Below are 16185 nucleotides of genomic sequence, written 5' to 3' on the forward strand. Positions count from 1 at the left end.
GCAGGGGGTTGGAAGTGGCTGAGCTTTAAGGTCCCTTCCAGCCCAAACCATTCTATGATCTTTACAGAACCAGGGCAGCAAGCTGGGACTATTTTTATAGATGTCAGGGTATGTGTCTTTATGAATTAATGCCTTTGGTTTATGTTTGTGCTCAGGTGGAATGTGTGTAAGACTGTGACTAGACCTTGTCCCTGTTTCATAGCCACTGTGCCTTCTGGCTCATATTCAGATATTAGACTGGTGGGAGTGTCTTTCAGTGGTTAGCAAGACACTCTTTAATGTGCAAATATTTTATACCCCGGCCATCATTACAGTGAACATGACGCCTTGAAAACTTCAGTGGACTACTCTTAGGATTCTCTAATGTGGGGCAGAGAGCCCTGAAACAATCTGCAACTTGATATAGGAATTGATTCACTGGGGAATTAGTTCTTATTTTAAAACCTATGTACTATATATGGTCTGGTACATGTTCCTTCAGAAATTTGGCTGTATTCACTGGTTTATGTAAAATATTTTGTAAATAGCAACCAGACATTACAATAATATTTTAAAATGCTGAAAGAACATTGACAGAACAGGAAATATGTAACTTTTTCAGTTGCATTGTCCAAAAGATAAGAAATTGGTTTTTTGTTCAAGTTCTAATTCAGTTATCTTCCAGGAATGTTTCTTGGCTTATGACTGTCTTCAGTTGCTTCCTTGTGTCACAGAAACATAAACATGCTTAAGAGATACACCTAATAATTTAGAGTGGGAATAAATCTGTTAGCTGCAGAGCACAGCCTTTCCATAAGAAGTAGTTGCTGCCATTTGATATCATCCAATGCTAGAATATTTTTTAGCAGTCTTTTAAAAGCTAACTTAAAGTTGTGACCTTCCTCTTATGCACATAATTGGACCATGATTTTCTTCTCGTTCAAGTTGATGAAACCAGTGCCATGGAATAAAGTAGTTTCGAGCGATTCTTTGAGAGAAGATGGTACACCCAAGTTGCCTCTTGCTATGTGTTGCAATACTTGAGCTTAATTTTATCTCTGTGGCTTGAGGAAATTGTAATACAATTGGTGATATCTCAAGTGAAATGAAGTCAAGTTTTGCTTGTCCATCTTAAGTTGAAGGGTATAAAGTTCTGACTGTAAAAGCTACGGCTAAAATTTATATATAATACTATTTCAAAGTCGCATGTTAAATTACAAATTAATACTTTTTTTTGTCTTTTTAACAATGAGGAAACAACCACCTTTTTACAAGCCCTACTTGCTTTATGGAAAGTTGTGAAACCAATAGTGAGCTCCAAGCTAATACTATCTCCAGTTCATATTTTATGGTAAACATCAGTATGGAGCACCTTGCATCAGAGGGCACAGGGTAGAGAGCAGCAGGGTTTTTAGTGAGACCTTTTTTCCCCCTAAACTGGGATTCTGTACATTATATGAAAATTCAGGCTGTTGTATTAACTCTTAATGGTTTGATTGGTTTGAGTGCTTCAGTGCTGACATTATCTCTTTGCATATCTCATTTACATTGTTCTAATTAAATTGACTAAAGAGAAAATTAAGTGGTCTACTGCTATGTGATAAACTAATTCCCTGTGTAAGGGGAAGGTGTAGATTCTGCATCAAAACTTGGAGTATTTCTCACAGATTTAGCTTACTGCTGTAACTGCAGGTGCTGTTCTTTGAAAGTGGGAGAAATCTGCACTTGTAGACATGGGGGCTTTTGCTGTATTTGGCATCATAGTGGTAGCTCTGATTTGGCCAGAATATACTTCAGGTCAGAAATAACTTCAGGTTTTATTCCTGAAGACTATAAAAACTAGAATGAGTTAAAATTTTTTGCATGGTAATGTTCCTCTACCAGAAAAATATGTAGCTTTGTGTAATAGCATTGTTCACAGCTCCATGTTTCAGATGGAAGCTGATCATTTAAATATGCATAGGTTGCTTTGAAATAAGATCAGTTTTCTGTCACTCATTTTTAGTGTACCTGCTACTTAATTACTGTCAATTGAATATTGGCAATGTCTTGTAATGCCCTTTTTTCTTAAAGTGAACCAACATATAGAATGACTAAATTATTTACAACTGTATTAAATATGTATCTGAAACCATGGTACTGATACTTCCTGTGTGAGATGACTGTATGGGAACTAGCTCTTTTATTTTTATTTTAGTTAATATCTGTTTAGAGCTGTATCACACTTTCTAAAACTACTGAAATATGTACTGAGTAAACTGAGAGTGCAGAACAGAAGAATGGTGTGGTTTGGTCCTTTCCTGGTCAGGGTCGATGAAATGACCATTTCTCAAGTTCTAGGTGGGAAAATAAGTCTGTTTTTAGGGAGAGGAGAAGGGAGAAACTAAATCTGCTCTCTTACATCTTCATGTAAGATACAGGCAATTAAATGTGCCAACATGGTCTCTTTGCGAAATCAGGAAATCAGTCTTGTGGTGAGAGACTCTGGTAAAGTCATCTTATAAATAAATTACAAGTTCACTGATATTTTAGAATTACCCAGTTTTCTTTTTTTATTCCCAGTCATAAGGTACATGCTGTAGGGGGGAAGAAAACACAACTTCCTGAACAGATTTCACATATCACTTGAGAGCCAGCGGGGAAGCTTTGTGTCTGACTTTCGGGTCCCTTATTACATAATCTGTCCTTTGAACACAAATAACAAATTAATAGCAAAGAATCTATCAAAATAGAAGACAGTGTCTTCTGTCTGTAATGAAGACAAAAATTGGTATTTGTATATGGTAAATCTCAAGTATGAACACTTTTTCTTCCTTATCTGCAGTTGATCAGGGAATTAACAGATCAAGAGACTATGTGGTTTAAAGTGTTGCAGCAAACTAAATACCTACCCTGTAATATCAGGATAAAATAGCAATTGCGTAAGAAATCTATTATTCATCACTTCATTTTTTGCTGGCTGCATGCTGCTTGACATTTTACTCCTTTTTTCTTTTTCCTTTGAACTCAACTGCTTTTGCTGGCTTGGCAGTAAGCACTGTTTTCTCTCAGCACAGCCATTAAATCTCTCACCTGTGTGTCCTGTGCAAAGCTGCAGCTGAGAGATAAGGCTGGTCTCTCACAGCAGTGAGCATTCCAGGCTCTTCCTTCAAGGGCATTTTGCTGTGATGAAGTGTCTGAAATGACAAGGAAAACGTACAGGCATGTTAAATACCCTTGCTAGTCTGAGACAAGTGAGAGTACATGGAAATGATTTAAAAATGCATCTTGAAACTGCTAACAGAGTTCATGGATAACTGTAAATCACAGGGATTTTTTTTGGCAGGAGTATTAGAGGCCTATCCTAAGCACCATCATCCATTAAAAAACATTTAACAATGGAGAGTACCTGTCTTGCCCAGCTTACACTTAAAATCCAAATAAAGCACAAGGGCTCTGAGCTCTTCTGAATGTGTGTTCCTGTGTGTTCTTCATCCAAGGTCACAAGGGTAGTTTGTGAGGTACTGAATCCACCTCTTCAGCATCTTGCTTCAGTGCCAGCCTGTGAGCAGCTCCATCTTGCCACTGTGAACTGAGAAGGTGCCTGAGATTTCAAGAGGTTCTTGCAGCCCTCGGAGCACTGGGCTAGCAAGAGAATCTATTGATTAGAAATGTATTTTATATGTGACATTAACATTGCTTTACCTCTACATAGCAGGTAAGTATCACCATTCCTATCTTGCTGTTGAAAAAACTTAGGCACAGTGGTAACATTATGTGTAGGATTCAGTTAAAGATCAACACTTAAATTTAAATATCATCTTTTACGTCTGTACATATGCACTAGATAAGTTTCTGTAGCCGTCAGCAGAGGTTAGAGAGCAATGCAGCTCATGTTAAACTACACATCAAGTGACAGGTCAGCAAAATTCCACTCTGGAGTCCATTGAGTGTATAAGAGGCATTCAGTTGCCCAAATTAGTGCTAATTAAATATCTTAAAGAACCTCTTGGGGCCTCTGGCTGATGGTTCAGAAGAGAATAGTCTTCCAGAGGTCTTTTATCACATTTGTCAACCCCACGCATGGATCCTCTAAGGCATCTCATGTTGCACTAGCTATCCTTGCTGAAGCAATGAAATTAAGTCCTAGATTTATCACTTATAATGGCAGTGTATATGCCAGGATGTGGAGAACCCCATGTTTAGTTCTTTTAGTTTAAAATTGCATAGGTTTCAGCTTATCTATGATACTATGCAGATAGACCGCAAATAAATTTAGCTTACACTGCAGGGTTACAATCCCATTCTCTTACCAGGGATTCCTGCATGTGTTATGTATTCCATCCCTGGCGGTGCTCAAGGCCAGGTTGGACAGAGCCTTGGGTGGCCTGATTTAGTGTGAGGTGTCTCTGCCCATGGCAGGGGGGTTGGAACTAAATGATCTTAAGGTCCTTTCCAGCCCTAACTATTCTATGATTCTATGTATTCTGTGGGTGGTCATCTGTTCACAAAATGAATCAAGAATATCCTGACTTCTGAACTGTGGCAGCTCATTTTAAGAGAGGGTTCTGTAGTTGGGAACCAAAATGGTTCTTATCCTGTGTGGATCTGGTGTGGAATGATTTGTAATCGCTTTCAGCAGACAGAAGACTCATGCACTGGTTTCCACCTCCTCACGCCTCCCCACATATACTTGGAAGCTAAGGACTATGAATGATGCTGCTACATTAAAAGTAATTGAACACTTCTGACTCAGAGTTGAAACTCGTGTGTAGCTAAATGAGACAGCAAAATGATGTTGCCTAAACGCTATAGTCATTTATTCAGGCACTGAAGTATTCTCACATTAGTGTATGTGGGTCTTTGAGGTGCTTAATATTATCCTTATTAAAGGAGGGAGAAATCTCTCATAATGTTTATGATTTATTTTATAACTTTTGGACCCTCAGACTCTGAGATCTAGAAGTGCGACTAACAGAAAGTTATTGCCTAGAAACACAAAATATCAACACAGTGCAGAAAAGTTACCTTTCCAAAAAAGCAAGGCTAGCCAAGGCATGGTTCAGCTAGGGATTTTCTCTGCATTCATGAAGAATTTATTGATTTAGGGTTATTCTAAGTTTAATTAACCTTCCATTTTCTTTTTTACTATGGCCAAAATTTTGTGTCTTCAAAAATCTTCAAACCACAGGAATGATTATTTGTAATGAGAAGGGGTGAATCCAAGACCTTTTTTGAGACAGTTGTTGCCAATTTAGGATTTACAGAAACTTCAGCTTTGGGGGTCAAACTCAGCTTGGAAAAGTCAGTGCTTTTGTAGCTGTTGGGGGGTTCATTGTTCCTTCTTTAGTGTAAATGCCGGTTAAATTTTCTATCTGAAAAGTATTTTATTTAATGTATAGTTCATCTTCAGGGGATAGGTGGTTCAGAGATGCTGTAGGTGCCTTATTTTATATCTTTGGTACTGCTGTGTCCCATGGCCTCTGAAAATTCAGGAAGTTTTGATAGTGATTTAGAACCTAGGAACAAGTAAGCTGGGGCACATAGGCATCCTCTGGCTTAACACACTATTGTTTTAGCTTTTGACTCTGCTCTTGGAGAAGTTTGCTAGTGGACATTAATGGAATCTCAGGCTTTTCCATCTGTTAAAAAGGGTATACACCAAGAGTTAAAATCCTCACAACGTTGTTGAAAAAAAGGGGCATAATTTAACAACAATGTTTAATGGCAATTCTGTTTGGGAATATAGAGTGGGAATGATACTTCCAGGTAACAGTGTATTTATCTAGTATGTTAATGCTAGCTCATAGCATCAAGTAATCTGTTTTATCTCATTTGCTTTCAGATCTCCCTCATTTGTGTTCAGACATCTCTCTCTGAATTGTGTCTTCAGAGTGCCAGTTTTTCACCCTTTCAAAAATGCAAAACATAATCTGTAGGGTGGCTAGAGATGAGAGGACTTCCCTCCTCTCAATTCCCCGTTCTTGGCCCAGCAGTCTGATGTGCTTCTTGTGGGTTCGTCTCGCTGGGTTTATCTGTTACTTCCGTCCTTTTGCGGGTAATCTACTTGAGCATGAGTCAATGCTTACTGCCATAAGCAAAGAAATGGTTGTGCATGTTCTTTTTCCTTCTGTGGCTGAGCCGAACCCTATGCAGTCTTCAGTACTCCGTTTTCTTTTAATGTCTTTATGAAAGACCTCTTTGAAGGAGCTAACTTTGCTCCTGAAGAATGTGTGTGTCTGGCCTTTCTTATCTTCTGCTGCAGACACAGGAATTGGAAGGACTTTTTTTCCTGGGCTTTTTTTCAGGCCTGTCTCTTATGTTACTAAGTTTTTATGGGGTTTTAGAAATATTTATCCTCCATAATTCTGTTAGAAAATAGGATTATATTTGTTAAAGTGTATTCCTAGCAACAAGTGTATAAGGGAGCCTGGTTTAAATACTTCTGACTTGTGTAGTTGGCTGAATGAGATCACTTAAGATGTGCATCATTAGAAACATATAAGTCGGGCATAATGTGAAGCCATTCATGGTGTTCCATTCAAGTGTCAAAGGGTCATCAATGAGGGGTTTTTTTTTGTTGTTCAGGATTTATACAGCCCCTTAATATGGTTTGCACCTGCAAGCAGAGCTGCTACAGAAATAATTCCGCTATTACTAGTAATGATGAGCACAAGTTTCATCAAGTGAACAAAAAATGTCACATTTGCTTCTGAATTCAGCTGGTATTTTTGTTTACAATGAGGCTGATATTACTGTGAGGTCTAGACAGTGAAGTTTCCCTAAGGCTAGGTCAGCAGTATTTTGCTTGTGAAAGGAGGGTCAGGATTTTGCACAAGTTATTTTAATAACTTGACAATTGAGCTTGAAAAGTCTCAAATCTGTAGTCCTATTTATATGTCTCAAGCTGAGACACAGCTGCAACTATATTAACACTGTAGAAAAACAAAAGCTCCATGCATCAGGGTAAAGGTTATACATTACAACTGTGTTATCCCAGCACTGTACAAATCCAGAATGCAAGATTGTCCCTTGCTGGAACAGCATGACTTATTTGCTTTCTGATATGGGGAACTTTTTATCTTTTTTGAAGTGGATTGCTGATTCAAGTATAAGTGATCATCAGTGTTGATCATCAGAGGGTCAAGTGGTGCTATGGGATGACTTTAGTTCTTGTGAAGGAACAAGAGTGAATACCACCCAGAATTATGTTTAATCAGTATTATTCTGCGTTCTACCCTACTTGATGGCTATACACAGCACTGTAAAAACTTGGTACTTCCGTACTCAGCCTACGTATGCAAGTGGGTCTCAATTGCTCTTAAATTTGCTCCCCTGAAATATTCATACATAGTGAATAGAGCCCTTTTAATTCTGTGCCCATTTGTTACTGTGGACAAAACCTGAAATTAATTGAGAAACTTCTGAATGACTGCTCAAAACTCTCTGCTCTCTCTCCATTCGCAGAACTAGTGGTCGTAGTCTCAAGCCCAATATAAAATTGTTAGGGAACAGCAGTAGAGTTATGTACTTTTGGATGCACTTGTATTAGCGTTCTAGTTCAGGTAATTTTCTTCTAAAATGGCCTTCCACCGTCTGTGCTTTGGCTCACATCACAGAGTGCTCTGTATGTGGGTTACCTTCAGATGAACCTAAACCAGAGGAAACCTCCAGGACTCTGTCTGGTGGGCTGCTGCTGTATGCCATTCCACAGGGCATACTAGAGCTAGCTGAAAATAATTCCTCTTGAAATAGGTATACAGTTGATGTTAGGTCCTCAGCACTAACTGTTTTCTTGAAAGGAAAATATTGGCTTGTAGTTGTCAGTATTAATATTCCGTATAGTGTCTAGCTAACTTCCAGGTGAAGCCTTAAGGTATACATGTGATCCACAAATCCTCCGGCTTAGCGTGTGCCAAAAAGCCTGTAGCTTTATTATGCCCGTGTTAGTACAAAAGCTGTGATTTGCAGCAGTTTGTGATTTGGAGAACCTACTGAAAGAGTTCTTCCATGTGTATGTTGAAGTGCATGTGTGTCTATAGCAATTTCTATTTATTGAATGTGATATTTTAAAATATGCATGAAATATTGTCGTGGTTTAAACCCAACCACAAACCTCGTTCACTCACTCCCCCCCTTCTTGCCCTCCCCCTGCTCCTGGAGGGACGGAGAGGAGAATCGAAAAGAATGCAACTCCCACGGGTTGAGATAAGAACAGTTTAGTAACTAAGGTATAACACAAATCACTGCTACCACCAATAATAATAATGATAAAGGAAATAACAAGGGAAGAGAATACAACACCTCAACACCAGCCGACCAATAACTCGCCCAACTCCCTCCAGCCAAGCACCGACCGATGCCTCGTCCAACCCTGCAGTCCCAGCCCTTCTGGGGTACTCCCTGTTACATCCTGGGCATGACATGCTGTGGTATGGAATACCTCTTTGGTCAGTTTGGGTCAGGTGTCCTGTCTCTGCTTCCTCCCAGCCTCTCCTCCTCCCTGGCAGAGCATGAGGCTCACAAAGTCCTTGGCCAGACCAAACATTTGAGCAGCAACTGAAAACATTGGCGTTATCAGCACTGTTCCCAGGCCAAAAAATGAAAATATAGCACTGCACTAGCCACTAAGAAGGAGAAAAATAACTGCTACTGCTGAACCCAGGACAAATATGGCTTTATTTTTTCTTGCAAATTGGGTGAATTGAATTTAGCAAGACCATATAGAACCTGATCTGAGATTTTTAGAAGAATCTTTCTTTAAATTTGAAAAACCAAGTCTCATGATGTGGAGAAAGAAGTCAATATTAATCAATTTTAAATTATGGTAGAGTCATAGAATAGTTTGGGTTGGAAGGAACCCTCAAGATCATCCAGTTCCAACCCCCTGCCATAGGCGGGGACACCTTCCACAAGACCAGGTTGCTCCAAGCCCCATCCAACCTGGCCTTGAACATTGCCAGGGATGGGGCAGCCACAGCTTCTCTGGGCATCCTGTGCCAGGGCCTCAGCACCCTCATAATGAAAAACTTATTATCTGATATTTTTATTAACCTTAGATAACACAATACGGAATTGTAGAGTGCTCTGATAAAAAATCTTATACAGGGTTATGTCTTGATTTCAAATGAGAAATGAGTAGTAATAGAATATGATGTATATTGAAAGACATAAGTTGAAGTACAAACACTCTGTAGAGTTCTTCTGCTATTTAACCATTGGTTTCAAGAAGAAAATCCAAATAGGTTGTCTTTGTAAAGAGCTCACTAAAATACCCTAGTGAGCTTGGGGAAAAAATAAGTTGTGTTTAGGCAAGAAGAAACAAGAAATGGAAAGTAATTATGATCTCAGTATGGTTTCCTTACTCAGATGGAGTGGGAAAACTTCAGTGTTTCTGTTTGGAAGATGAAAGTAGACGTGCAAGAATGATGATGACGTGGAACAGGTCAGTTTGCATACCACATACCAGTTTTCATAAGAAGGTTAAGGAGATGGGCAAGTGAAATTGATAGGTGACAGTTTTAAAAATGAAAAAGTAAATTCTGATGGAACTGTTCAGTGTAGCTCTGTACTGTAAGATCTTTTTTCCATCACTACTATGAAACCATACTTAGGACAAGCATCACTTTCACTTCAGATGCTGTTCAAGACCTTAAAATGATCCCCATCATCTCATTCTTGATCTTTTCCTTTTTCAAACATTTGTTTCAGCTTTTCATCCTGTTGGTCCATTTCCGCTAAAACTTTCATTAGGCTCAGATATATGTGACTTCTCTTTGCCTTCAGTGATTCCTCCAGGTCTTTGATAACTGATTGCTAACTTCTCATGAAAAATCTCATGATTTTTCCAATCCTGCCCACTTGGAACTTCAATCAGGCATTTTTAGGGCTTTTTTTTCTATAATATCATGTATATATGATACTCAGATATTGCTGACCAAAGGACTAGGAAGCCTGCTTTGTGAGGAAAGGCTGAGAGAGCTGGGTTTGATCAGCCTTGAGAAAAGAAGGCTCAGGGGAGATCTTGTCACTATATTCCAGTATTTAAAGAGTGACTACAAAGAAGATGGAGACTCCCTTTTTTCCAAGGAGTCCCATGGAGAAGACAATGGGTGATGGGCACAAGTTTCTCCTTAGGAGACTCTGGTTGGACACAAGAGGAAAAATTTTCACAATGAGAACAATCAGCCATTGGAATAATCTCCCCAGGGAAGTGGTGGATTCCCCAGCACTGGACACTTTAAAGATTCAGCTGGACAGGGTGCTGGGACATCCACTCTGGGCCATACTTTGCCTAGAAAGGTTGCACCAGATGATCCTTGAGGTTCCTTATGATGTGGGATTCTGTGATTCAAATACACGAATAAAAGTTCCTCTAAACATACACAAAAATTTTAATTTCAAATTTCTTTCTTTTCCTGTGGTTTATGAAAAAGCTTGACAGTGATTAAGTTGCTGGTGTGCAAAACAGTTGATTATCACGATAAACCATATTCATTAACTTGCTGCCTTGTACTACCCTGTCCATGGCTGTTGACTTCGTATATTCTTGGTTTGTAACATCATTATTGCTGGGATGTGTTTGTGTCCTAGTTCTGCATCTTAGTTTGCGATCACTGCTGAGGGGGGCTACTATAAAAGAAAGATAAAAAGTGGGAAATTAATTTAACAGAACTTGGAAAAGAATGCTCTGATAAGGGATCTCAGCCTTTCTAACCCTACTGCCAGCTCACGTGGGTGAAGAGTGGGTTACTCCACAAAGGTTGTTCAGTTACCACCTGATCTGAAACTCCCCACCCTTACCAGTTACAGTGCTGGCAAAAAGAGTAAGGAAAGAAGAGTCTGATCTGGAGCCACTTCTGCTTTTAGGTGTCTGAATGCACAGTTTTAACGCAAAGAATTTGATATATTTTCTCCATGTATCTTGATTTGAAGTTCATTAAGGGTGTGGTAGTCTGCAGCCCAAACTGACCACACTTCAGCATACGTACCTGCTATAGTTTTAGGCAACCTAGTTAAAGTATCAGTAGCAAACTATGTGCAGTATCACAGAACCATGGTAAAAGCTGCAGTATCTGTCAGTGAAACGAAGTTGAGCAGAACAGTCTCTTACATTGAGCTATGTGCTGCTGCTAGGTTTGTATCAATAGTTAAATATTTAAATTCCACCTGTTAATCTGATTTAGGAAAAAATGTCATCTCTAGGCCTGCGACAATTAAAAGTAATTTATGGGTCACAAAATGAAACATCAGAGCTCTGGGGCCCCCAACATGAGAAGGATGTGGACCTGCTTGGGTGAGTCCACAGGAGGCCACAATGATCCTCAGGGCTGAAGCACCTCTGCTATGGGGACAGGCTGAGAGAGCTGGGCTTATTCAATCTGGAAAAGAGAAGGCTCCAGGGAGATTTAGAAGCAGTTTCCAGTGCTTAAAGAGCCCAACAAGAAACCTGGAGAGGGACTTTTGGCAAGGACCTGCAGGTGTAGGACAAGGGGGAATGGCTTTAAACTGAAAGAGGAGAGATTTAGATTAGCTATTAGGAAGAAGTTCTTTACCGAGAGGGTGGTGAGGCACTGGCACAGGTTGCCCGGAAAAGCTGTGGTTACTTCGTCCCTGAAAGCGTTCAAGGCCAGGTTGGACAGGGCTTGGAGCAACCTGGTCTAGGGGAGGGTGTCCCTGCTCATTGCAGGGGCCAGGGACTGAATGGTCGTGAAGGTCCCTTCCGACCCAAACCATTCTGTGATTCTGTGCTTCTGAGAAAAATAGTGAAGTCCCGGATAAAGATCAACTTTATAAGTCCTGAATTTGTTGGTATTTTATTTCTATCGTTAAAAAATAAAATGGCAAAGTATAAACAGACCACTGAGTCAGCAGGTGTAAAACATCTTCCCTTTCTAAAATCTGTTTCTTTCAGTTAAATACTGTTACCTTCACGGAGGAGCACCCATAAGGACAGATGGTATAAAGGTTTGCCTAGTGCAAAGCCCTATTTTCAAGGGAAATTTTCATGTTCTGTTCTTTGAAGGGCTATTGACTTCCAAATCACACACATACATGCTTCTGATCTTTCTGAAGATGAGTCACAGTTCAACTTGTATATCTAAGCACTGGGATCACATTTGCAGTATGCTGATCACTCCTGATGATAGGACTATGATGATCTCATGTGTGGGGTTATAAAGCGTGCATTACTAAAAAAGAGGAATTAGAGCTATTAAAACCAGAATGCTAAGGGTTTTGCTGGTTGTTTCTTTGAGGGTTTTTTATTAGTACGCTGCTGTAGGTTTTGCAGTATAACAAACATTACCTTGAGCTTAGTGGCTCTAAATGCTGGGTTAATTTACACTCAGAGCGGACCTTTCAGCGTCAGGCAATCTTTTTTGCCAACATAAGCACTCAGCTGAAACAACAGCTATGACTCAGTTGCCAGTGAACGCTGCTTGAATTGATTTAGTCCAAGTTCAGATTTAGCACATAATCATGTTCAATTTGATCCGCTGTGCTGCCTAGAGATAAAAGGGTTGAAAAAAATAGATTTAGCTTATGTCAGTCTTTGTGGTGATGTCATTGCCATGAGAGATGGAATAGCGCTGTTACTATGCTGTGCCTGCTCAGTTGGTGGGTGTACGGGGGAAAAGCAAGGAGCAACTCAGTTAAGTGCAAAGAGCTTGTGTCGGAAGCTTGCAGTTCTTGTCAGCATTGAAGCAGGATCTTGGACTGTTCAACTGCAACACTGAATTGAAGATTTGGTTTTTTCCTTCTAATCATTTGTAACTCCGAGGTTGCCTAACTCTGTGTACAACAGAGGGGGATGCCAGCTCGTAGCATGGACTGTGATGTCTCCACTCTGGTTGCCTGTGGGGTTGATGTGGAGGTTTTTGCCAACCAAGAGGTTAAGGTATGCGCCTACAATTCTTTTGTTACGGATGCTTCTTAGGAAAGCCTTTGGGAGCAATAGGAATTTGTATGTAGCAGTTCAGACTAAGGAGGCAGATGTGATTCTGCTGCAGTAGTAAAAGTCACGCAGTTAAAAAAAAATCTGTTAATTAGGGGAGAGGAATATGGGAGAGAAATGTGCCTGCTTTTTACTGTGTTTTCAGAAGCTGAAAGAATAGGCTGGTGTTTACTCTTTAATGATACAAGAAATGGGTTATATAACTGACATCTGTGCATATGCATGCTTCATACTCATAACAAGCCATTCATTGTTACTTTTGGTGAGGTATTTTTAGCCCAGTGTCCGCCTTGCCACTGATGTTATTTATCGATGTTGATAATCCGCACATATTTTTACTCAGTTGAACAGAAGCTGTTTCTTTCCTTCGGATCCGGATCATGTGTACAAGTATAAATTTTTTGTGAAGGGTTAAAAGTTTGGAGCCAGTATTTTGGTGCATCTGCAATATAACAGAATACAGAAAGTTGTGCATCTTGCATATCCTATGAATACCTCAGAAGCAATGCTTAAAGGCTTGGTATGGTGGGCTTTTAATTGTCTCTTAATTAGGCAATTGCTATAGAAAAGTCATTGTGTGTAATTGCTTACTGTTGAAATCAATTATCATCTTTTATTCTCATATTGCTGCAAGAAAATCACTGCAAATTAAGTTTGAAAGAGGAATATTAAGTATGCTTTTCACAGCTTATAGGCATAATACAGTGATATCCAGCAGTTTATTTAAAGGACAAAGATACAGACAACGCTAGTTCCTAATCTGATTGTTCTTAGTACTGAAAAAATGGAACAGGGAAGAAAAGGATTTAATTGGAGGTAAAATTTTGAATCCCTGTGCTGTTTAATTCTGAGTCAAACATTGAAGCTAACGGAAGTATCTGGAAATAAAACCACTTTTATTTGCAGGAGATCATTATGGGGTTTATTTCCCTGTGAATTTGTTACCAGGTGCTGTCGTGTGTACTTTGTACAGATGCTTTCGTGTTGCCAGCAAGAGATTCTTCTTAATTTAAAAAGCTTTCTTTTAACAGTTTAAAACTGGATTTAGAGATGAAATAGTGAGTAATTCAGAGGAATGGTTCAGGTGAACAGCCTTGCCTGCAGTGGGACATGTTTTCTGTAGTGTTTTGAAGTAGTAAAATGTCTGCTTATTCCTTTCTTTCTTTATTTATTCATTTATTTCTTCCTTAAGAATATATCTACATATTTTCATTTAGGAGCTACACCTGTGTTGTGATGAGTTTGTACCTGGAGCAACTGTCTTTTATTGACAGGTCCATGTTCAACATAAGACTATGCTAGATGTTCGGGTTGTAGTGATCTCTTGTATCCTTATTCACGACAGTAGCAATGAAAAAGCAAAGTCTTGGTTTCCATGAAATCAGCAGAAAGCCTTCCATTGACTTTGGTTAGACTTAGATGAGCGTGATTTAAGCTGCAGCATTTGGAAAGTATGGCCCAGGAACACAGATAAAAGAGAACAAAAGGGTTACAGAGACATTACAGAAACTGTAATCCTTTTCATTACTTGCAGTTAAAACTGCCTTTATATTTTTTCTTTTTCTTACGGATGTCTGAATTAAAATGTTGAGTGCAAAGACTTTGGGTACATTTCCAATGGTGACTGCACTGCAGACTCCACTGCAGCTTAGACGCAAAGTCTATTTTGAAGTTGTTTGGCTTAGATGCTGAAAGCAGCCTGTCCTTGGTGACCCACAGCTCACTGCAGACTAATTTCCACTTAGTTGTGCCCAAACTCGGCTTCGGGAGGCTGCGTGCAGTGCTGCCGCAGCGCGCCTGCTGCCCGTGCTCGAGCCCCACCAGCCCTGCTCTCAGCCCCAGTTGCTACACAGCAGGCTGTAGTGTAGCATCCCCTTTGTCAAAGTTTCAGCACTACTGATAATCTAAAGGTGGAAACATCTGCTGCTCTTTACTCACTCCTAGGAAAACTGCAGCGAAATACAATGGTTTTATTTGACTGCAAAAGGGGTTCACTTCAAGGTGTTGGGTTTTTATTAACAGAATGGTCACAGTCAATATGGTAATGTTTATGTTGACTTTGGCAGGATAAAGGGAACATCAAGCTTTAAGTCTGAAAAGGAAGGAGGCTGTTTCTGAGAAGAGATGGATGTGGAAACTGAAGTAAAAGAGCAAAAGCAAGCCCAGCAATCCTGCCATCTCCCCTTCCCCTGTTCTCCCATGAGGCTTGGGCGATGTGACCTAGTGTGAGGCATCCCTGCCTATGGCAGGGGTGTTGGAACTAAATGATCTTGAGGTCCTTTCCAACCCAAACCATTCTATGATTCTGTGAGTACTGCTCTGTCCAGCCCTTCTGCAGGCCGACTGGGAGGCACAAGTACTACTGAAAACTGAAATCTAGGCTATTGTCCTTCCAGTTGTCTTCTGCTATACAGCTCTTCATGCAGGGGAAAGTTGTTTTTGTAGAGAACCTTCTGGCAGTGCGAAGGAAATGTTCCTTCAGTGGTAGAACATATGTATTAAGGATTTCATGATACATGTGTTGCTTGATGAGATTTCCTAAAATGAGCTATTAGCACTGTAGAAGTACTTCTTTAATGTGAGCCAGGATTGTGGCTTAGATTTGCCTGCAGCATAGATGGCTTTCATTTCAATGTAGGTTTAGAACTGATGTGGGGCTCCAGAGAAAGATACTGGCTGTACTGAGCCACCGTTGTCCTGCTTGTGGTGGGTGGCTGGAGGCTGGAGAGGAGCTGCCCCATTTGCCAGACCTGTGCTGGAAGAGCAGGGTTTGTGTTGGGGCTGTGGAGCAGGAGCTCTCGCAGCAGGTGGTATGTATTTGCTGCTCCTCCAGAGAAGTGCTGGAGGATTCTTACATAGAGAGGCAACACCTGCTGCTTGGCACAGGGCTTAGGGCAGAGTTGAGTGGCTTGTCTTATTAATGCTTTTCCACCTGTGGAAGTGACCTTATTCTGTAGGCTCTTAGCATCTGGCATACAGCTCAGAAATCCTCTTTTTTCCATTTGGCTTGTGAGTGATTACGTAGTACGGAAGGCAAAGCTTTTTAGTTTCAGCATTGGGAATGGCTCATCCTTTCAGCAAACACCCGCTTGTTTGGATGCCCTGAAACTGGCAGCTGGCCTGCAGCACTGACACCGTTGGTTTACCATCCATGAATTCATCCAACAGGCCTTCTGATTTTGATCAGCTGCTGCTTTGAATTGTCTTTTATAATCTCAAAATAGGATCAGGCTAATCAACATGCTGCTAACTGTATTGGGCATGAGTATCGG

At 40.2% G+C, this 16185-nt stretch overlaps 1 protein-coding gene across 5 annotated transcripts in view; it reads left to right on the plus strand.

The window, feature by feature from the left end:
- RCAN2 (regulator of calcineurin 2) overlaps positions 1-16185 on the plus strand; it is an 85599-nt gene that overhangs the window by 30141 nt on the left and 39273 nt on the right. Inside the window, exon 1 of one of the 5 annotated variants that reach the window (XM_065681806.1) lies at positions 12593-12856. The exons of the other annotated variants lie outside the window; for them this stretch is intronic. Within the exon in view, the coding sequence (XP_065537878.1) occupies positions 12770-12856 (87 nt within the window). The 5' untranslated portion in view covers positions 12593-12769. Of the gene's footprint in view, positions 1-12592; positions 12857-16185 lie in introns of those variants that run through there. 5 annotated transcript variants of the gene reach the window in all.

The sequence above is a fragment of the Lathamus discolor genome, chromosome 5, assembly GCF_037157495.1.
Source record: "Lathamus discolor isolate bLatDis1 chromosome 5, bLatDis1.hap1, whole genome shotgun sequence".
Classification (NCBI taxonomy): domain Eukaryota; kingdom Metazoa; phylum Chordata; class Aves; order Psittaciformes; family Psittacidae; genus Lathamus; species Lathamus discolor.